General features: G+C 43.8%; 2 protein-coding genes across 2 annotated transcripts; one reads left to right on the top strand and one right to left on the bottom strand.

Moving 5' to 3' along the window:
• The first annotated feature begins 6,704 nt into the window (after positions 1-6,704).
• LOC124016075 (epithelial membrane protein 2-like) lies at positions 6,705-12,913 on the top strand. Its single transcript, XM_046331597.1, has 5 exons — positions 6,705-6,831; positions 9,590-9,672; positions 10,279-10,381; positions 11,206-11,346; positions 11,459-12,913. Exons 2-5 carry the CDS (start codon positions 9,595-9,597, stop codon positions 11,620-11,622), a joined length of 486 nt encoding a protein of 161 aa, XP_046187553.1. The 5' UTR covers positions 6,705-6,831; positions 9,590-9,594; the 3' UTR covers positions 11,623-12,913.
• Positions 12,914-13,083: 170 nt separating this feature from the next.
• LOC124016074 (germ cell-specific gene 1-like protein) lies at positions 13,084-19,152 on the bottom strand. The gene is made up of 6 exons (XM_046331596.1): positions 18,838-19,152; positions 15,833-16,152; positions 14,800-14,847; positions 14,546-14,707; positions 14,027-14,138; positions 13,084-13,702 (listed from the first exon to the last, which is right to left on the bottom strand). Exons 2-6 carry the CDS (start codon positions 16,128-16,130, stop codon positions 13,579-13,581), a joined length of 744 nt encoding a protein of 247 aa, XP_046187552.1. The 5' UTR covers positions 16,131-16,152; positions 18,838-19,152; the 3' UTR covers positions 13,084-13,578.
• Positions 19,153-23,213: the final 4,061 nt, after the last annotated feature.

Raw genomic sequence — 23,213 nt, 5'->3', positions numbered from 1 at the left:
CATAACCTGTATGTAGGTAGGACTGGAGCCTGAACAGATACTTCAGCTCTTCTGTAACCTGTAGGGAACACAACATATGATCTATACTTGACATGTAGGTTTCTCACTGATGGCTGACACAAATTGGGATATGGGGGAGGGGAATGGTTGGGGTATATGCAAATTAAAAACTAGTGTTTTTGCAGACACTGTAGTGCTTTGGGGAGAGGGGGGGGATAATACTGTAATATTTACTATAATATCCGACAGAATATATATATATATATATAGTAAGCACTACACAATCGAAGGATACTACAGTGTGAGGTGTAGTATACAAGACAATTATATAGTAAGTACTACATATGATCAAGGGATACTACAGTGTGGAGTATATTATTCTACAGTATACTATAACATTCTATAGTAAGCACTACACGATTGAGGGATACTACAGTGTGGAAAATAGTGTTCTATAGAATTGTATGGTTAAGTACTATAGTAAACTGTAGTATTTTTTGTGTGGGAACTGCCCTGAAATCTATTGTATTGAATGTAAACAGTTGTTGGAACAACCAAAACAACGAGTCGCTACATTTCTTATCGGTTTTCTGTTACTACGTTGTGCTTCATGTCCCTTAAAGCTATGCCATCTAGCAAATTTGTGCATCATAGGGATTTTATTTAGCATTTCCTTTGTAATATCATCACTATAACCATTGCTATTATTGTCATAGTGACACTGTGTCACCACATGACAACATCAATGTTGATCATTATCAACCGAACAGGACAGTGGCATGAATTGTACAGACAGCAGTAGGCCTAAGAGTGACTGAAAAACAAAAACACTGTACTTTCCTCTTTTATCAGGCATCTGCATACTAACTATTGTAATAGAAACTGAGCGTAATGTACACTAACTGAACCACACTATTCAATAGGCTACATGAAGAGGAGTGTACAGGGGAGGAGAGGGGGTTGATGGGCGAGGCAGAGTGATGACTCATATTGTGAGTTGCCTAGCTACCAACAGTCAGGAGTTGTTTTCTTTTCAACGTTTCAAAGCAAAAAATATGTATGTCTGGATTTCATTGAGAGAAAAGAGGGAGCGGGGTGGTAAAACAAGGGCCGAGCAGGAAAAGGAGGGACAAAACCGTCAGAGAAGGAGGAGGAGGAGGAGGGTAGATCATGTGCAAACTAAGTGAAATGTAGCAATGTGAGATCTAAAAAAAGAAGTGACGGAGAGGGAGTGGATCAAGAATAAAACCCTGACCAGTCACCATGGAAACAGGCGGCTCCACAAAATATCAGGATTTCTTTTGTATTGAATGTAAACAGTTGTTGGAACAACCAAAACAACTAGTGGCTACATTTCTTATCTGTTTTTTGTTATTACGTTGGGCTTCATGTCCCTTAAAGCTATGCCTGACAGTTGACTTTTTCTTCTTAAAAAATAACAACAGACTGCTTTAAGACCTGTTGGAATTCGCCTTGCAGGGACCCACGTGAAAAAATACTATAGTATTCTATCGTATAAATAATATAATATTCACTGTAGTGTTTTTGCGGATTGTAGTATGTATGGTAGTGTTTTTGCGGACTGTGGTATACTGTAGTATTTACTGTAGTGTTTTTGCAGACATTACTGTAGTATTTAGCTTACTATATTGTTTTTGTTTTATTATCTTAGACGTGGAGGATTTTTCCTTCGGGAAACCTACTGGAGAACTACTAAAAGATCACATTTTCCATAACCTTTAAATAGTAGGACTGGGGTCTGAACGGATAGCTCAGAACTTCTACTCTTTTCTATTATTGTGTTACCTGTAGGTAACACAATACTGTATGTGGTCTATACTTGGCATGTAGGTTTCTCACTTATTGTTTTGCGGGCATTACTGTAATATATACTACAGTGTTTTTTGGGGGGGATAATATTGAGTATTTACTATAGTATTCTACAGTATACTTCAACATTATATAGTAAGTACTACACATTGAGGGATACTACAGTTATAGTATTGTATTCTACAGTAAAATACAGTTTACTATCATTCTATAGAAGGTACTGTAGTATTCTATAGAAAACTGTAGTATTTATTTTTAAACGTGGGGAGCATTGAGAAACCCCAGACGAATCTAAAGGAACCACAGACTGCCATAGTTTTGCCGTTACAGGCCTCAACTGATCACTGTCCCCATCATCCCCAGGGAAATCAGAGTGTTATGCAAAAGTAGATATAATCTCATGAAACCAAAATGATAATGGCAGAACAAATCAAATGTCATTCTCATTCTGGTCACGTAAAGGGTAACACAAATCACAGGATGTCCATGTACTCTGCATAATGATATCATTTAGTTTCGAGGCTTACATAAAATCACATTGATGTTTATGTCCCAGGACCTAGTCCAACTCTACCTGTTTCTGGCTGACCTATGATGGCACCTGGCTGACCTGAAAGTTGCTCCACCTTAATTAGGCTCATACGTCTTTTACTTTGGCTGGCTTTCCAGTGGCTTACCAGGTTTTACCACATAATCACAGACCCTACTACTTTACACTTTCCTCTTGAATTTTTTTTCACCCAGAATATTGTCCCGGGGATCTCTAATGGAGGGAGTGACCAGATTTAGCAGCCCTCACTACACAAATATGGGTGGTAGCTGCACCTGGGCAGTTTCAAGGGGCTTGACCTTGCTTGTGAATTACTTGTGCATTACAGAGAATAATGTATGTGGAAGGAGCATGCCACAACATGGAGATCATGGGAGTAGTATCCTTCAACTGGCAGCAATGTTCCCTCTAAGCTGTGAGCGCGTGTGCGGGCGTGCAGCTCCCCGGGACTGCCATGCAGAAGAAATATCAGCGTGCAGAGAAGCACGAGATTAAACTTCCCTCAACTTTCTAGAGTTTCCCCCCTTAGATAACACTATAACACTATACATTAGCTGCTACTGTAGGCTGAACGACAGAACACTCATTACCATGTTAAAATGTTATGTGATGCCTTTTCTCCATTGTTTTTGATGGTAGGCTACTCTGGTAGGCATACATTAAGATCAAATAGCCACAGTAGCCTACTTGACCACTGTTAGTTCTAACTTAAAGCGGGTACATCCTCAGTGTTCACAGTAAACGCACGCCGGAAGTTGCAAAAAAAAAATCACAAATTTCAAGTTTGCGTTCAACAGACCTGAACTTTGCTCAGTGATGAAAAAACATGAGAGGGAACATTGACTGGCAGGCATAGAATTAGACAGTCCATTTGCTCCTTTGATCCAGGTGCTATTCCCTGTAGGATAGGGAGCTCCTTTCACCTCCCACTGTGTGTGTGTGTGTGTGTGGCATTAATCTGAGGGCCAGAAGGGTGTGATTGTGTGTGTGTGTGTGTGTGTGTGTGTGTGTGTGTGTGTGTGTGTGTGTGTGTGTGTGTGTGTGTGTGTGTGTGTGTGTGTGTGTGTGTGTGTGTGTGTGTGTGTGTGTGTGTGTGTGTGTGTGTGTGTGTGTGTGTGTGTGTGGCATTAATCTGAGGGCCAGAAGGGTGTGATCGTGTGTGTGTGTGTGGCTATGACATTAATCTGAGGGCCAGAAGGGTGTGATCGTGTGTGTGTGTGTGGCATTAATCTGAGGGCCAGAAGGGTGTGATCGTGTGTGTGTGTGTGTGTGTGTGTGTGTGGCATTAATCTGAGGGCCAGAAGGGTGTGATCGTGTGTGTGTGTGTGGCTATGACATTAATCTGAGGGCCAGAAGGGTGTGATCGTGTGTGTGTGTGTGGCATTAATCTGAGGGCCAGAAGGGTGTGATCGTGTGTGTGTGTGGCATTAATCTGAGGGCCAGAAGGGTGTGTGTGTGTGTGTGTGTGTGTGTGTGTGTGTGTGTGTGTGTGTGTGTGTGTGTGTGTGTGTGTGTGTGTGTGTGTGTGTGTGTGTGTGTGTGTGTGTGTGTGTGTGTGTGTGTGGCATTAATCTGAGGGCCAGAAGGGTGTGATCGTGTGTGTGTGTGTGTGTGGCATTAATCTGAGGGCCAGAAGGGTGTGATCGTGTGTGTGTGTGTGTGTGTGTGTGGCTATGACATTAATCTGAGGGCCAGAAGGGTGTGATCGTGTGTGTGTGTGTGTGTGTGTGTGTGTGTGTGTGTGTGTGTGTGTGTGTGTGTGTGTGTGTGTGTGTGTGTGTGTGTGTGTGTGTGTGTGTGTGTGTGTGTGTGTGTGTGTGTGTGTGTGTGTGTGTGTGTGGCATTAATCTGAGGGCCAGAAGGGTGTGATCGTGTGTGTGTGTGTGTGTTACAACGGCACCATGACGTCAGTGTGTACCTTAACTGTATAGGAAACCAGTCAAGCGACAAGTGGGAGTGAAGGGATGAGTGAGATGCCAATAGCCTCATCCCAATTAGTCAACACTGGGTAGGGACAGAGTTTCAACACACTGTTTTAGATACAGGCTATTATCTGTTCTGACTCATTCAACAGTTTTCTTTAAAAATTACCCAGCAAATCCCCTACATAGCCTAGCTGTCTTTCTAAATATAAACCTAGCAATCAGACCTCCAGGACAGTCATGTTGCCGTAGACAGACTCAGACAGGCAGAGACCGGGGAGAATGACACAGTTAACCACAGCAGATAATTTGACCATTGTAAAGTGACGTGCTTATGGTCACGCTTCCTCCCTTTGGCACGTGGACACTGGAACTGTTTCACACGGCCGTGTGGAAATACTCTGTCAGTGAGCGGCCCTGGGAGCTCCTTAGCGTTGAGTCACAAGCGGCGGGGTCTTTCGCAACGCTCCCAGAAGTAACCCACGCATTCTAACTTCTCATCCCACACAAGGCGAGCCACGGCCACGCTGTAGACCCACCTTGGATCTGCCTTGAATATTAAGGAGCGAACACGTTCTTAATACTGTACATACAACACTTCAATTCAAACAATATCACAACTGTTCCCGTCTGCCTTTAGGGCACGTGTCAAACTGATTCCGCAGAGGGTCGAGTGGCTGCAGGTTTTCACTCCACCTGTGTACTTAATTGATTAATTAAGGTCACTGATTAGTAAGGAACTCCCCTCACCTGGTTGTCTAGGTCTTAATTGAAAAGATAAAAACAAATCGGCAGACACTCAGCCCTCCATGGAATGAGTTTGACACCCCTGACACCCCTGCTTTAAGGGCTCTGGTTTTTCCAGTTTTGATTAAGGAAGGGAAACGAAGGGCTGATTGTTGATGAAACGATCCCATTGGTCCTCTCAAAAGCTACACAGGCAAGTTAGATGTTCATTTCACTGGGGCCCCGCCCAGCTCGGGACCAGCTTCCATAGGCAGGCAGAGACAGCAGAGATATATAGTAGGCCACACTGTACCCAAGCTAGCTTATCTCACCTGTCAGGTAGGTGGGTCCGATACACCCTGGGAAGAGGCAGGCTAGACAACATTTCTAAATTCCCTCTCTGCCCTTTTCTATATTTGAGGCCCAGTATTTGAGTTGCCTGTCTCCCTAGGGGCTAGGGTGTATCCTATTGGATTTGTGACAGTCACAGCCTTAGTGTTGGGTGTGGGGAGTCCCCAGTACATCTTTAGAGGTTACTCCGCATTCCATGACTTTGACCCAAGTGAGGAATCGGGTTTGTGGAACCGTATCCACCAATAACCCAGTATGTGACGTGCCCATTGGATAATACTTTGACGTCTGAGAGTCACTTGGCCAAACATGTCTGAAACCCCATCATTACCCTGTGACATCACCTGAGGCTGCTGAAGCACTCTGTATGTAGCACATTACCTCAGCAGAGGTCATCAGAAGTAGGTTTCTTTCACCCTACGTATATTGTCAGACTATTGTCCTAGATGATTGATAGATATAGTGCACTATATCTATCTATCAACCAAGTGTGAATATGAGTTGTACTTGTGGGAAACCGGTTTCTCTCACTCGTTCTCATGCAAACACACAATCTCTCTCTTTCTCTCTCTCAGGCTATGACTTGCACTTGTTACCTCCTCCTCTCCCTCCCTCCCCACCAACTACATTCCTTCATCCTGACTATCCTCCCGGAGAGAGAGCTTTGGAGGGGGAATGGAGAGAGGGGGTGGGGATCAGGCAGAAACACTACACCCACCACGTCAGTGTGTGGAGATACGACAGCAACAATGTGGTCGCTCTGGCTACTACTGAGTCTCCATGGCAGCAGGGATTTGAATTCATGACAATATTTTGGGAGTTCCCCAAACATCAGTGGGTGAGTCAGTGTGCTTCCTCTGAGTACTCATGGATATAATGGCCTAAATAGACAGAGTGACAAAGACATAGCTAGAACATTAAAAACAAATACTCCACCACAAAGTTGTTGAAATAGTGGCTTTTGGGTAATTGCATGCATGTGAGACAGAGAGGGGGGGAACAGAGAGAGAGAGACAGAGAGAGGGGAGAGAGAGAGAGACAGAGAGAGGGGAGAGAGAGAGAGACAGAGAGACAGAGAGAGAGAGACAGAGAGAGGGGAGAGAGAGAGACAGAGAGAGGGGAGAGAGAGAGAGACAGAGAGAGGGGAGAGAGAGAGACAGAGAGAGGGAGAGAGAGGGAGAGAGAGAGAGACAGAGAGAGGGGAGAGAGAGACAGAGAGAGAGGGGAGAGAGGGAGAGACAGAGAGAGGGGAGAGAGAGAGAGAGAGAGAGAGGGAGAAAAAAGGAGTGAGAGGTTTGGGTGGGGTGTGGACTCGAGGAAAAGAGGGAGGGAAGTGGGTGGAGGTGTGGTTGTGAGTGTTTGTGCGTTCCTTGGCGGCGAGGGCTGAGTCTGACATTTGGAACGTAGAGAGCAGAAGGAATTGGGCTTCAACAGAAAGGCTACCATCAAAAAGTAAGTTGAACATTTGTGTTCTCCTTCAGAACTCTCATCTCTTTGACATTCTCTTCATGTGTTTTTTAAATGATAATAGCCTACATAATAGCCTATATGCCTGCCTTCTATTTTATTACTCTCAAGACTAATACAATTGCACACAGTCAGTAGAGGAGTGAATTCATTAGAATTGTAGCTAGCACGTCTTTTGTAATGCAAGTGATACTGGTAGTTTATTCCTTTGCCAGGTAAGTTCAGTGTGGGCGTGTTCAGGTAATTGATCAGGTAGTTGGTTCTGAAACAAACATTACAAGGTGGAAATTCAAATGCACTGCAATTCTGAAACTTTAAGTATACATTTAATGAAAGTTCCTAATGCACACGCTTTAGCCCATGAAACCTGTCCTGTCATTTCTGGTCGGTAGCTGAGTGCATGATGGAACTATGCTCCATCCTAGAAGGCAGGGAGTTTGTCATGAATTCAGTGTTTACTCTCTGTGACTCTGGCAAACTGCTGAGGTTGGATAGGGTGCACTTTGTATTTCCTTCACATAACAGAACAGCAGCTGTCAGCTCAGACCGTCAGAGGTTTTATTGTCTAAGACTAGCTCGAGTTCCCTCTTCATTTGTCCCTTCAGCACTTAGATGAGAAGCTCTCATATGAGAAATTACACAGACCATCTTTTGTGTTCTCAAATATTTACACACAGTTGAGCTAACTAAGAAGTACTTGTTCACAATTACAGTCATTTTGATGTGTACGTGGGCGGGAAACAACTTGGGGTGGGTCGGTGTGGATGTAGATCACATGTCTGGACCCAACCCAGACCAGCCCTTTATCCCAGAGAGGTTCCCTGCATTCCAGATGGGCTCTCGCCTCACTCTGTCCACACCCACCAGATCCCGAGCCGCTCTATTGCCAGTAGTAGGGGTGGGAAGGAACTCGAAAGTGTATCCGTGAGTTGTTCTCACAATATGATTGTATTTAGGAAAAACAAGCATCAAGCAATCTCTCCTTCTCTCTACTGAGAATGGCCATTCAAACAGTCATTCAGCTTATTATTTTTTTTATTTTATTGTTTATGGTCTTTACTGAATGAATAAATCAAATAATGGCCATTGTAATTGGTGAATTGAGATTGTTTATCAATATTTTGAGTTGAGCTGCCAATCTGATAATCTGAACTGGTTAAGGCAGGCGTTCTCAAAGTGGGGTCATTCAAACCCACTAGCAATGGATTGCAGTGGGTTCGCAACCACATCTCAAAACATAAATTGTATTATATGAATATTACTAACAACAACAGATGTAAAAAAAATAAAACAATGTCCAAGGGATCTGTGGAGTAAGTTTAGGGGTTGTAATAAAACAATGTCCAAGGGATCTGTGGAGTAAGTTTAGGGGTTGTAATAAAACAATGTCCAAGGGATCTGTGGAGTAAGTTTAGGGGTTGTAATAAAACAATGTCCAAGGGATCTGTGGAGTAAGTTTAGGGGTTGTAATAAAACAATGTCCAAGGGATCTGTGGAGTAAGTTTAGGGGTTGTAATAAAACAATGTCCAAGGGATCTGTGGAGTAAGTTTAGGGGTTGTAATAAAACAATGTCCAAGGGATCTGTGGAGTAAGTTTAGGGGTTGTAATAAAACAATGTCCAAGGGATCTGTGGAGTAAGTTTAGGGGTTGTAATAAAACACAATGCAATATTATTCATCTACAATATGTTCTTAACTCCGGGTGACATGGGCCTGGGAAGCTCACAGGGATATTGATATCCACAATAGTTTTACATAAATGCAGTAATTTAATCTTTAAAACTGCAAAGTTCTCTCTCTGCCACATGACAAAATCTGTAGAATTGCAGGAAATTAGCTTTGAAACGGCAACATTTTCTCTCAGATGGCAAGAGACGAGCCTTTAAAATGTTCCTTCCTAGGGCCCAAAACTTGGTTTGGGCCCTAGGAAGGGCCACACACTGCCGTAGTCATGGCAATACTCCTTGTATGCTATTATTATCTAACTTGAGTTGTGTTCTGATTATGGGGGGGGGTTACATGATGAATTTACTATCACAAAAGGGGTCCCTGGCCCCATAAAGTTTGAGAACCCCTGGGTGAAGGTGTGTGTTTATTTGGGGGAGGTGGGGCAGGCAGGGGAGTAGGTATTTTGTGCAGTTATTTTAAGGAGTGGCGGTTTGTTGCAAGCTACAAACAAGTTACAACTCGTCTCCTGCCGACACTTCCCCCTTTATCCCTCTGATTGTCTCGCTCTCTGTTTCCCAGGCCTATCACTACCTCACTTGACCAATCACTATGTCCTATCTCAAATCTCTTCCTCTGAATCCTTTCTATTCATTTTTTATCACACCTCCCTCCATTTCTGTTAGTGTGTGTGGCTATAACCCATCAAGAGTTATGAAGCCGCGCCCTGGGGGGGTGCAGACTCAGGCCTTCCATCATTAATGACTGCCTGGTTCAAAGTGCTGAAGCCAAGCCTCACAGTGCAGCCTTTGTCAACATCCATCTATCTAATAGTATTTAATGAGAAAAATACATGAGATTTAAAGCAATTTTCAATAAACCAAAGGACACTGTACAGCAAGAGTACAAAACAATAGAGTATCTGATTCCTGTCACTCATGTTAAGCCCCGTGACAGTGTCTGTGTCCCTCAGTCTCCCTTTATTTGATTTGGTATAGAACAGGGAAGTGTTTGACCAACTTTTAACCAAAAATATATATACATTTTCTCCCTCTCCCTTGTTCTGTCTTTCTCTCAGTCATCATGTTGGTTCTTCTAGCTGGAATCTTCCTCCTTCACCTCACCAGCATCATCCTCCTCCTGGTGGCAACTATAGACAATGTAAGTAATCCCCCACTGCTCCTCCACTTAGTTCTCTTCATGTTGACATAGCCCTGTGGAGCTACACATGAGTGCACGTCTCTTTCACTATGTCTGTGGAGTGTTGAATCAAAAATGAAAGCATGCTATGTTAGCCCTCATCGGCTCAGGCCTTTGGTGCTGTTCTGTCAGTGTTCCACTTTGGTATTCTGGACTACATTTCTGAGCTCACTCTCACCCCTGAAAGAAGATGGGTGACAAACAGGTTGGCCAGTGTTTCATCACTCTGAGTGTGTGTGTGTGTGTGTGTGTGTGTGTGTGTGTGTGTGTGTGTGTGTGTGTGTGTGTACCTGTGTGTTATCGTCAACATTGAGGCTGCATAACCATGCTCTTTCTCCTGTGTGGGATTCCAGTGAGTGTTTAAAGGACTGTTGTAGTGAGAGGCACATACCTGGCTGCTGTGGTATGCTGCTGTGGTATGCTGCTGTGGTATGCTGCTGCGTTCTACAGATGTACCTTCCACCCATTGACTGTTATCCCTGTTCCTGGACATCCGAATGCATGTGACGACACAACACATGAACCTGTGGATGTCCATTGACTATCTCTCCTCTCTGTCCTGTCCAGGCCTGGTGGGTGACAAAAATTGTGTCCACTGATGTGTGGGCCAGGTGGATACTGACCAATGGAACCTGGAGCTCCAACGATCTCCCCGGCCAGTACCCTCAAGGTAAGCCTGGGCCATACTGAACTGCTGGGCTAAAATGTAAGGAAACATTCTCTGTGGAAAAAAACCAGCACTGCAGGAAATTAGCATTGCTCCTGGATATCCAAGTATATGTAAATATCATCCTACATGTGAATTAAATGTTTTCTTTAGGTCTCAATTCACCCCAAGATATACATTTTTGCAGCACAGAAACAGGAACAGTGTAGTTTATCCAGGATGTGGGTTTACTGCGCTGGAGGTTTGGTTGAATTCAGGGTAGAGCTCCATAACAACTGTCAGACTAAGCCTGCCATCTAACCTGTCTCTGTGTGTCTGTCAGTGTGAAGCATGATTGATCAGTAAACACTCTATTGCCCAACGAGGGAGAACAATGCCATTTTGTCATAGAGGAAACTGAACAGAGGGTGTGGCAGGATCAGAGACAGGGTTGGGGCTGGTGGGGAGGTTCAGATTGGCTTGAGTACATACACTGAAAGTGCATTACAAATACATTGAGTCTGTGTGAAGACCTTTAGTGAATGTGTGGTCAAAAGTATGTATGTAGCAATGTTGTAACTCTCATAAAGTGTTTTATTTGATTGCTGAGAAACCCTTTTACAGCCTATGAAATGAACTCGTCTTAAATCCTCTCATAAATATTCTTTAGCACACAATTTTCCACATTAAAATACTTTCATTGTGTCTCTAAAAAACAGAACTGCCCCTTTCACCTCTGCATTCCAGAGCGTGACACAACACTGTTTCGTTAATATGGTGTTGATTTCTGGGTGTGTCTGTTCTGTAAATAGTCCTTACTCAGTGTCTGTCTCTGTCTCCCTCTACAGAATACCTCCAGGCAGTGCAGGCTAGCTCCATTTTGGCCTGCATATTCTCTTCCCTTGGCCTGTTTGTGTTTGTGGGACAGCTCTTCACTCTGTCAAAGGGACAGAGATTCACCTTCTCTGGCATCTTCCAGCTCCTAGCCTGTACGTATTGCCCTAAACACGTTCAATCTTCAACCTGTTAAACAACTAGTTCTGTCTTTGCTTGATGTTTGTCCCTCCCTCCCTCCCTCCCTCCCTCCCTCCCTCCCTCCAGGCCTGTGCATCATGATCGCTGCCTCCATCTACACAGACATCTTTCACAAGAATGAATCTGATGGTTGGTATGGCCACTCCTTCATTCTGGCCTGGATCTCCTTTGCGTTCACCTTCATCTCCAGTATAATCTACTTTGTCCTGCGAAAGAAGACCGCAAACTAGAAGCAGAAGACTAGCCCAAACCCAAGGGACAGGCTCAATATCTTACGATCGGATTGTTTTTTGTACAATTAGGTATGGATATGAGTGTGGGATGCAAAAGGGGAGAGTTATCCACAGATTTTCTGGCTTGAATTTTGATTCATGTATCTCTTTCGGTTCCCTGAAGTGTGTCTAAACATATTGTAATAAGTTACCTGTTCTGCCCACAGTTATAACTTACCTGTCCTGCCCACAGTTATAACTTACCTGTCATGCCCATAGTTATAACTTACCTGTCCTGCCCACATAGTAATAACCTACCTGTCATGCCCATAGTTATAACTTACCTGTCCTGCCCACATAGTAATAACCTACCTGTCATGCCCATAGTTATAACTTACCTGTCCTGCCCACATAGTAATAACCTACCTGTCCTGCCCACATAGTAATAACCTACCTGTCCTGCCCACATAGTAATAACCTACCTGTCCTGCCCACATAGTAATAACCTACCTGTCCTGCCCACATAGTAATAACCTACCTGTCCTGCCCACATAGTAATAACCTACCTGTCCTGCCCACATAGTAATAACCTACCTGTCCTGCCCACATATTACCAAGTCCATGTTTAGTTTTCGATATAAAGTGGGACAACATTTTCAAAGTGAATGAAACTTTTACAGCCCTCATATATTTGTTGAAGGTATAGGGGAGTCAGAGAGTATAGACCGACAGTATCTCATTATTTCAGAATCATAGTCCTGAACTATTCTTGCTTACATTTGATTTATTTCTCAATTAGGCTCATAATAAAACAAGGCCAAAACTCTCAAAACCAGAAGAATGAATTGACTAGTGTCGCAAACAGAATCCAATTTGAGAAACAGTCAACGATCATTACCCCGTTTGACCTACAGTCCTACTGTAGTGTGCTGAATAAGACAAACATATTATGCATTTGCCGATGTCCATACATTGAATGGAACATTAGTACTAACCTCACTGCTAAATGGACCACTCCCCTTTTTAGTTATGTCATTATTTTTGCCAATTATTTTATGCTTTGTACCATTAGTCTTATTGTGTAGGTTAACTTCCGTTTGTCTGAATCAACCTATTCCCCCAGACAGACAGACGGATTGATCTTGAGTGCCTTGAAATCTGACAGAGCATATTTGCTCGATGCACATTGAGATGTGTAAATATGAACATGTTTGGTTACACATTGTGCTTTGTATGTCTAATGCAATTTTATTTTTGTTACTATTATCAGTATGATAATAATTTGTATTAAAACCTGATTTAAATCTAATTTCTCCTGTCAATGCTAAACAATTCAATATGAATCATAATTGGTGAAGGAGGACAGATTGCAGGAAGATGAATGATACCTAGTCACTGGTAGAGGGCACCACAGTGAAACTGACAGAAGGCATACTAGTCTGTGAATGAAATCATTTTGCACATTTTCACAAAGTTTTATTTACAGCATGCATACAAGTTTGGACAGAGAGTTTCAGACTACTTCACACTGATTTGCTCTGTCAAAATCCAAATGCATGTTGGCTCATAGGTAAGTATCACACACATACAGTCAAAGTGGGCTGTACTCCTCATCTGAGTAATCCCTCCCCTCTTCCTCCATCTCTCTGCCCCTGTCCTCTGAGTAGTACTGGGGTGTGTAACTGTGGACGGACAGGGGTAGAGTGATGGAGGGAGAGGGGAGGGAGTGGCGGTGATAGGGGGACAGGGGAGCAGGGTGGGACGGGGGAGGTGGGAAGTATTCAGGGTGGGGGGAGTGTGTAGCAGTGGGGGAGGGAGAGGGAGTGGGTGAGTGGACGGGGTGATGAGGTTGGGGGTGGCGAAGGGGAGTCATAGTAGGGTGACAGGGGTGAGAGTTCTGGGGATGGTGGGGACATACAGGGGTGAAGGTGCGGAGGGCAGTAGTAGGGGGCCGGGGCTAGCAGGGGCTCTATGTCAGGGAATCGAGGGGGGGTACAGGCGGGCTTTGCGCCTACGCTCCATTACAGTCTTCTTGGTGTAGTTGTTGAGGGTGGAGACTCCTGACAACATGCAGCAGGTAAAGGCCAGCCATGCCACACTAAGACAGAAACAGAGTAGAGAGACAGGAGCAGCAAGGAGGATCGTGTTAATCTGAACCCATGTGTGGAAGCCTACAAACATATTTCATACCCTTATCTTACTAAAACACAATTGCTACAAGGCATATGTGATATTGCAATAATCTATTTGAGATGGGCAGAGGTCTTTAACAGGAGCCCAGGCCTCATGAGAGTCGTTGAGATATCTCTCTTATTTAAAGGGGAAAATGTAAACACTTGAGACCAAATAACCAGGAGAGCACACTGAAGATCAGAGACTAAGTAGTGGTACAGTAGTAAACAGTGTGTGTGTACAGACTCACTAAAAGCCCCAGGAGTAGCCATAGCTGTGTGGTTTGAAGTCCTCTGGACCCATAGAGGCAGTAGTCTGAAACACCTGCATGAACATCATGTGAGCCACCATTCCCAGTAACCCTAAGAGAATTAAACAGACATCGAAAGCTTTTATGTGAATTCCATCAGAGGGACATTTATATTTCTCACACAAGCACTGATTTCACTAATAGCTTTATTAAAGATAGTTTTACTTGCAATGACTGTGATGTGTGGGTGTCTTACCTACCTTAGTTGGGGCGCACTGGTTGTAAGTTGCTCTGCATAAGAGCTTTTGTTATAACAGGTTTTCCCAAACTCGGTTCTGGGGCCATCCCCCGGGTACACATTTTGGTTTTTGCCCTAGCACTACACTGATGACTCAAATCATTAAAGCTCGATGACTAGTTGGTTACTTGAATCAGCTGTAGTGACGACTCAGAACCGAGTTTGGGAAACCCTACGCTAATTGATCAAAAAAAAGATAGAATCTAAATTCAAATGTGTACCTCCTAATATAGTGAAGACTGCAGAGTAGGCATTGAGGAGCTGTCCCCAGATCTGTGAGGGCCAAAAGGTATCCAGACACAACTGAAGAGACAGCAGCACACAGCTGATACACAGCAGCCCAACATACATGAGCTCCATTGACACCGACAACCACAACATTCCTGCAGGCAGAGAGAGGACGATTACAGTACAACTGTGTCATGACTGTGCAATGTGTACCAACATACAATCTTGACACTGCAGAATCATTTACCTTTTTCACCCCCTGGAGTTAAAGAAAGAAAACTGCGACACTTTTCCTCTAAAAAAGAAAATACATGATTATTTCATGAATAAAATCACGATCATCTATCAGACAAGGTACATTTATGTGTGGGACAGACTACACACGTAGTATCAGGAATAGTGGTACTTGAGAAAACCTTTCTACCCAATGGGAACACATCATTTAAACTTGGATAATTGGGTAATATTTGGTTTAGACAGTTGTTCCAATGTGTTATCGCTGTGCGTTCAACCATCTAAAAGCACAACCAAATGTCTGATCTTTGGTTCATCTGAATTACTGTTCTTTCATTTAGATTTTTGGTTTAGATGGAGACTTGAATCCAACATATAAATGATTCATTTGGAGACAAATGAGCTTTATCAAGTCTTGTCCAGGCCCAGCTTTAGGGTGTTGAGTTCAGTCAAGGCGGGGGGTTGTATAATATAAACCTTTCTCTCTACCTGGTCATAATCCATAATTAAGTCATGCTGTTAGAATCTAAATCCCCCTGAACAGAGCACTGATAATAATCCTCTTTATAGAGTGCAAGAGCTCACACACACACACACACACACACACACACACACACACACACACACACACACACACACACACACACACACACACACACACACACACACACACACACACACACACACACACACACACACACACACACACTCTCATTAATCTCACCAGCGATATTCATTTTGATCCTCGCTTCCCATTGTTACATTACTGTGTGACTGCAACTCCCCCACTTTGAACCCACTATATTCAACTCCCCCACTTTGAACCCACTATATGCAACTCCCCCACTTTGAACCCACTATATGCAACTCCCCCACTTTGAACCCACTATATGCAACTCCCCCACTTTGAACCCACTATATTCAACTCCCCCACTTTGAACCCACTATATTAAACTCCCCCACTTTGAACCCACTATAATCAACTCTTGGGCACAATCCTAGAGGTATTAAAGTTCCAACCATTTTCACCCCCCCCAAAGTCTCACCCCAGGCGTCAGTGTAGATGTTCTCCTCACAGCTCATCCACATGCCTGCATGGAAGGCAGGGAAGACGAAGCGGTCGTCCCCCGTCTCCCAGGAGAACTGGATGGAGGTGGAGTTATGCGAGACCCCCGGCACAGGTATGCATTTGGTCAGTTTGTTGGCCGAGCAGAGGGGCTTGGGGACCTTCTGACTGCCCTCACACCAGTAGGACGACAAGAGGGCCATGGCCCCCAGGACCAGAGACACTAGCGTCTGGAAGAAGGTGAGCTTGGGGGACCGCACCCAGGACAGAAACGACATGATGAAGGGAGAGAGAGGGAACCTGGGTGGGAGGAGGTGTTGGAGAGGGGGAGAAGAGAGAAGTTGTATTTTAACAGCTGGTCAAACACTCCCCCAGTCTATACTATATAATGACAAAGGTAGACGGGCCCACTTCAGACACAGACTCTGTCAGAGCACTTAACATGACAGGAATCAGATATGGACGTTGCAAAGGCTGCACTGTGAGGCTCGACTCCAGCTCTGTTTTAAACAGTATTAAGATAGTTGAGAGAGAGCATATGGAAAAGGAAAACAAAGTATTGAGAGGAATTGCCAACCCAACTGAAAGAAAACAATCTAATCCCCCAGTCTTTCCTTGCTTGGACACCCCTCACCCCACTTTATTTTGACCTCCACACATAATTGGAAGAGGAAGTGTAAACTCTAACATAGCCTATTAGCTACAAAGGTAACTCCGAACACATTTTCAATAAGAGCAGCTGTTTAACAAAAGTTAGACATGTGTTGGGAAACACTTATGTCTAAGTTAAGAAAGCTTACCAGCAGCCAGAGGCACTTTCCGTACTGGTAGCTTATTCGTAGGTGCTTTTTCAAAGCCTGTGAGAGACTCCAGTAAGTGTAATACCAAATACACTACAAACTCTGTTTACAGTGCATCCGGAAACTATTCAGACACCTTGACTTTTCCCACATTTTGTTACATTACAGCCTTATTCTAAAATGCGGGTAGCCTAGTGGTTAGAGCAGGTAGCCTAGTGGTTAGAGCAGGTAGCCTAGTGGTCAGAGCAGGTAGCCTAGTGGTTAGAGCAGGTAGCCTAGTGGTTAGAGCAGGTAGCCTAGTGGTTAGAGAGTTGGGCCAGTAACCGAAAGGTTGCTGGACAAAAAAAAACATTTTTTTTAAATAAAAAAATCTATTTCACCTTTATTTAAGCAGGTTGGCCAGTTGAGAACAAGTTCTCATTTACAACTTCGACCTGGCCAAGATAAAGCAAAGCAGTGCGACACAAACAACACAGAGTTACACATGGAACAAACAAAAGTACAGTCAGTGACACACTAGAAAAAATCTATGTATAGTGTGTGCAAATGAGGTAAGATTAGGAAATAAATAGGCCGTAGTGGCAAAATAATTACAATTTAGCAATTAAACACTGGAGTGATAGATGTGCAGAAGATGAATGTGCAAGTATAGATATTGGGGTGCAAAGGAGCAAAAAATGTAATAAAATAAATAACAATATGGGGATGAGGTAGATGAATCCTCAAGCTGACAAAGTAAAAATCTGTCGTTCTGCCCCTGAACAAGGCAGTTCACCCACTGTTCTCCGGTAGGCCATTATTGTAAATAAGAATTTGTTTTCAACTGACTTTCCTAGTTAAATAAAGGCAAAAAATAATAATTCAATACCCCAAAATGACAAAGCGAAAACAGGTTCGCAAATGTATAAAACATAAAAAACAGAAATACCTTATTTACATAAGTATTCAGCCCCTTTGCTATGAGACTCGAAATTGAGCTCAGGTGAGCTCCTTGAGATGTTTCTACAACTTGATTGGAGTCCACCTGTGGTAAATTCAATTGATTGGACATGATTTGGAAAGGCACACACCTGTCTACAGTATATAAGGTCTCATAGTTGACAGTGCAAGTAGAGAAAAAAACCAAGCCATGAGGTTGAAGGAATTGTTCGTAGAACTCCATGACAAATCAAATCAAATCAAATTTTATTTGTCACATACACATGGTTAGCAGATGTTAATGCGAGTGTAGCGAAATGCGACAGGATTGTGTTGAGGCACAGATCTGGGGAAGGGTACCAAAAAATGTCTGCAGCATTGAAGGTCACCAAGAACAAAGTGGCCTCCAACATTCTTAAATGAAAGAACGTTTTTGAACCACCAAGACTCTTACTAGAGCTAGCCGCCCGGCCAAACTGAGCAATCGGGGGAGAAGGGCCTTGGTCAGGGAGGTGACCAAGAACCCGATGGTCACTCAGAGAGCTCCAGAGTTCCTCTGCGGAGGCCACTCCTCAGTAAAAGGAACGTGACAGCGTCCCTGGAGTTTGCCAAAAGGCACCTAAAGTACTCTCAGACCCTGAGAAGCAACATTCTCTGGTCTGATGAAACCAAGATTGAACTCTTTGTCCTGAATGCCAAGAGTCACGTCTGGAGGAAACCTGGCACCATCCCTTCGGTAAAGTATGGTGGTGGCATGTCCTTGAGTGGCCCAATCAGAGCCCGGACTTGAACCCGATAGAATATCTCTGGAGAGACTCAAATATAGCTGTGCAGAGACACACCCCATCCAACCTGACAGCTTGAGAGGATCTGCATAGAAGAATGGGAGAAACTCCCCAAATACAGTTGTGCCAAGCTTGTAGCGTCAGACCCAAGAAGATTCGAGGCTGTAATCGCTGCCAAAGGTGCTTCAACAAAGTACTGACTAAAGGGTCTGAATACTTACGAAAATGTATATTTGGGGTTTTACCCCTGTGCAAGAGGGCAGGTGTAGTTTGAGATGGATTACATCCCTAATTACATAACTGAATGACAAAGAATGGAAGAATACAAATCGAAACGGTAGGAAGACCAGCAGGACTAGAAAATGTCAGCAATTACAGGAGAAAATAGCTTTTCTGTTCATCCTATAGAACAAATACTGTCTCAAATGTTCAGAAGCATTGACGTCAGACAGTAAGGATCATTTGAAAGAGAAAGGACCCACCTTCTTCAACCGGTCTTATTTCCTCTTTATCTCCAGTTCTTCATGTAGTGAGTGTAGATTGTGGTAGTATTTAATGGGCTCCTATTCCTCGACCCGTCTCCTCTCTCTCTTCTCTTCCTCTCCATCAGATAGCATGTCAGTGATTCAGGGTGTTGACCCTCACACTAACCTATGTGGAGTGTGTGGCTGTCACTCTTCATGATACCGCTTGGCCAGTAAGTCAGGGTGCTCAACCAAGCCTTAAGCTCCCCTCTTCTTTAATCTATTGATACAACTCTAAATCCACAGTGGACAACACCATTCAATCTGTTCTCATTTTCCTCCATTTCATCCACTCTTTTACCCCTCCTGTCTTCCTGCTTTCTCTCGAACTGGCCACACTCTCCTAATACCACCAGTTTGAATATAGTGTACCAGATATAGAGTACTAGAACCACAGCAACTTTCAAAGTAAAATGTATGACTTCACATCACTTGAATATTAATTACACCGTATGATGTATTTCATCTCACAAATAAGAAACTCCTGGACAAATTCTATTCCCACACAGACATGCTCCTGGTAGTTAGTCTCAGAGACTTTCCATAGAACTTTACCAGAATGGTAAATCTCCCATCTGTTTTTCCTCAGAACATCCTGAATAAATAGCATCTTTTAACTATTTTATTTCTTGCAAGGTCTTGATTCAATCCATAACGCTGAAGATCTGCGCTGTAGCGCAATTGAAATGTAAAGGCCCAGCGTAGTCAAAATTCTGTTTTGCCTGTGTCTTATATCATATTGTACAACAGCTGTAAAAGCCTGAAGAATTTGACCTGTGTTATTTCCTTATAGTCAGTCTGGTTGAAAATACACTGGGAAAAAATGTAACCGCAACATGCAACATTTTTCAAAGATTTTACATAGTTACAGTTCATATAAAGAAATCAGTTAATTTAAATAAATTCTAATCTATGGCTTTCACATGACTGGGGCGAGGATCAGAAAAACAGTCAGTAACTGATTTGACCACCATTTGCCTCATGCAATGCGACACATTTCCTTCAAATAGAGTTGATCAGGCTGTTGATTGTGACCTGTTGAATGTTGTCTCACTCCTCTTCAATGGCTGGGGGAAGTTGCTGGATATTGGCGGGAACTGGAACACGCTGTCGTACACGTCGATCCAGAGCATCCCAAACTTGCTCAAATGGGTGACATGTCTGGTGAGTATGTAGGTCATCGAAGAACTGGGACATTTTCAGCTTCCAGGAATTGAGTACAGATCCTTGCAACATGGGGCTGTGTATTATAATGCTGAAACATGATGTGACAGCGGGGGATGAATGGCACGACAATGGGCCTCAGGATCTCGTCACGGTATCTCTTTGCATTCAAATTGCTATCGATAAAATGGAATTGTGTTCATTGTCCGTAGCTTATGCCTGCCAATACCATAACCCCACCGCCACCATGGATCACTCTGTTCACAACATTGACATCAGCAAACCGCTCGCCCACACAACGCCATATACACCGCCTGCCCGGTAGAGTTTAAACCGGGATTAATTTGTGAAGAGCACACTTCGCCAGCGTGCCAATGGCCAACGAAGTCAGTTACGATGCAGAACTGCACCCTGGTGAGGACGACGAGCATGCAGATGAGCTTCCCCGAGACGGTTTCTGACAATTTGTGCATAAATTATTTTCATCAGATGTCTGGGTGGCTGGTCTCAGACGATCCCACAGGTGAAGCCAGATGTGGAGGTCCTGGGCTGGCGTGGTTACACGTGGTCTGTAGTTGTGAGGCTGGTTGGACGTACTGCCAAATTCTCTAAAACGACATAGAGAAATTAAGGCAAAATTATATGGCAACAGCTCTGGTGGACATTCCTGCAGTCAGCATTCCAATTGCACGCTCCCTGAAGACATCTCTGGCAATGTTACAACTGTTACAGACCTATATCCATCCTGCCCTGCCTATCTAAGGTCTTCGAAAGCAAAGTCAACAAACAGGTCACTGACCATCTCGAATCCCACCGTACCTTCTCCGCTGTGCAATCTGGATTCCGAGCCGGTCACGGGTGCACCTCAGCCACGCTCAAGGTACTAAACGATATCATAACCGCCATCGATAAAAGACAATACAGTGCAGCCGTCTTCATCGACCTGGCCAAGGCTTTCGACTCTGTCAATCACCATATTCTTATCGGCAGACTCAGTAGCCTCGGTTTTTCTAATGACTGCCTTGCCTGGTTCACCAACTACTTTGCAGACAGAGTTCAGTGTGTAAAATCGGAGGGCATGTTGTCCGGTCCTCTGGCAGTCTCTATGGGGGTGCCACAGGGTTCAATTCTCGGGCCGACTCTTTTCTCTGTATATATCAATGATGTTGCTCTTGCTGCGGGCGATTCCCTGATCCACCTCTACGCAGACGACACCATTCTGTATACTTCCGGCCCTTCCTTGGACACTGTGCTATCTAACCTCCAAACGAGCTTCAATGCCATACAACACTCCTTCCGTGGCCTCCAACTGCTCTTAAACACTAGTAAAACCAGATGCATGCTTTTCAACCGTTCGCTACCTGCACCCGCACGCCCGACTAGCATCACCACCCTGGATGGTTCCGACCTAGAATATGTGGACATCTATAAGTACCTAGGTGTCTGGCTAGACTGTAAACTCTCCTTCCAGACTCATATCAAACGTCTCCAATCTAAAATCAAATCTAGAGTCGGCTTTCTATTCCGCAACAAAGCCTCCTTCACTCACGCTGCCAAACTTACCCTGGTAAAACTGACTATCCTACCGATCCTCGACTTCGGCGATATAATCTACAAAATAGCTTCCAATACTCTACTCAGCAAACTGGATGCAGTTTATCACAGTGCCATCCGTTTTGTTACTAAAGCACCTTATACCACCCAACACTGCGACCTGTATGCTCTAGTCGGCTGGCCCTCGCTACATATTCGTCGCCAGACCCACTGGCTCCAGGTCATCTACAAGTCCATGCTAGGTAAAGCTCCGCCTTATCTCAGTTCACGATGGCAACACCCACCCGTAGCACGTGCTCCAGCAGGTGTATCTCACTGATCATCCCTAAAGCCAACACCTCATTTGGCCGCCTTTCGTTCCAGTTCTCTGCTGCCTGTGACTGGAACGAATTGCAAAAATCACTGAAGTTGGAGAATTTATCTCCCTCACCAACTTCAAACATCTGCTACCTGAGCAGCTAACCGATCGCTGCAGCTGTACATAGTACCTCATCCCCATACTGTTTATATTTATTTACTTTTCTGTTCTTTTCTGCTCTTTTGCACACCAGTATCTCTACCTGTACATGACCATCTGATCATTTATCACTCCAGTGTTAATCTGCAAAATTGTAATTATTCGCCTACCTCCTCATGCCTTTTGCACACAATGTATATAGACTCTCTTTTTTTCCTACTGTGTTATTGACTTGTTAATTGTTTACATGTGTAACTCTGTGTTGTCTGTTCACACTGCTATGCTTTATCTTGGCCAGGTCGCAGTTGTAAATGAGAACTTGTTCTCAACTAGCCTACCTGGTTAAATAAAGGTGAAATAATACAAAATAATTAAAAAGTGTCGTATGATAAAACTGCACATTTTAGAGTGGCCTTTTGCCCCCAGCACAAGGTGCACCTGTGTAATGATCATGCTGTTAAATATCTTGGCAAAGGAGAAATGCTAACAGGGATGTATTTAAAAAAATATATATATATCTTTATTTAACTTGCCAATTTAGTTAAGAACAAATTCTTATTTACAATGACGGCCTACCCTGGCCAAACCCTAACCAAGACAATGCTGGGCCAATTGTGCGCCGCCCCACGGCCAGATGTGATACAGCCTGAAATCGAACCAGGGTCTGTAGTGACACCTCTAGCACTGAGATGCAGTGCCTTAGACTGCTGCACCACTCTGGAGCCCCGTAAACATGTTGTGCCAAACATTTTAGAGAAATAAGCTTCTTGTGTTTATGTACATTTTCTGTCTGCATTGAGCCTTTAAAAAGGCCATTTCCGTTTGAGCTGACATATGCAGTGTTCACCGTGAATGCAGTCTCCGTGAACACAGGAACATTGCCTTTAAATTTCAATCATGCTGTAGTGCGGATCTTCAGCCCAATGGATTGAATCGAGCCCTTGGGGTTCAGGAAAGTGGGGAGCTGGCTCCAACCACAAGGAGCTCTTCATCAACATTAAGGAAAAAACAGAATTACACAACACACATCCATGATGGAACATACAGTACAGTACTCAAAACACCATGACGATGTCAAAACACAGACTAGCATCCCTACTGAACTTCAAGGAGACATGCAGAGGGACGGACACTCATAACTCAAAAAGGTGTTTCTGCT

Source organism: Oncorhynchus gorbuscha, linkage group LG26 (genome assembly GCF_021184085.1).
Source record: "Oncorhynchus gorbuscha isolate QuinsamMale2020 ecotype Even-year linkage group LG26, OgorEven_v1.0, whole genome shotgun sequence".
Lineage (NCBI taxonomy): Eukaryota > Metazoa > Chordata > Actinopteri > Salmoniformes > Salmonidae > Oncorhynchus > Oncorhynchus gorbuscha.
This window is presented reverse-complemented; position numbering and strand designations above follow the sequence as displayed.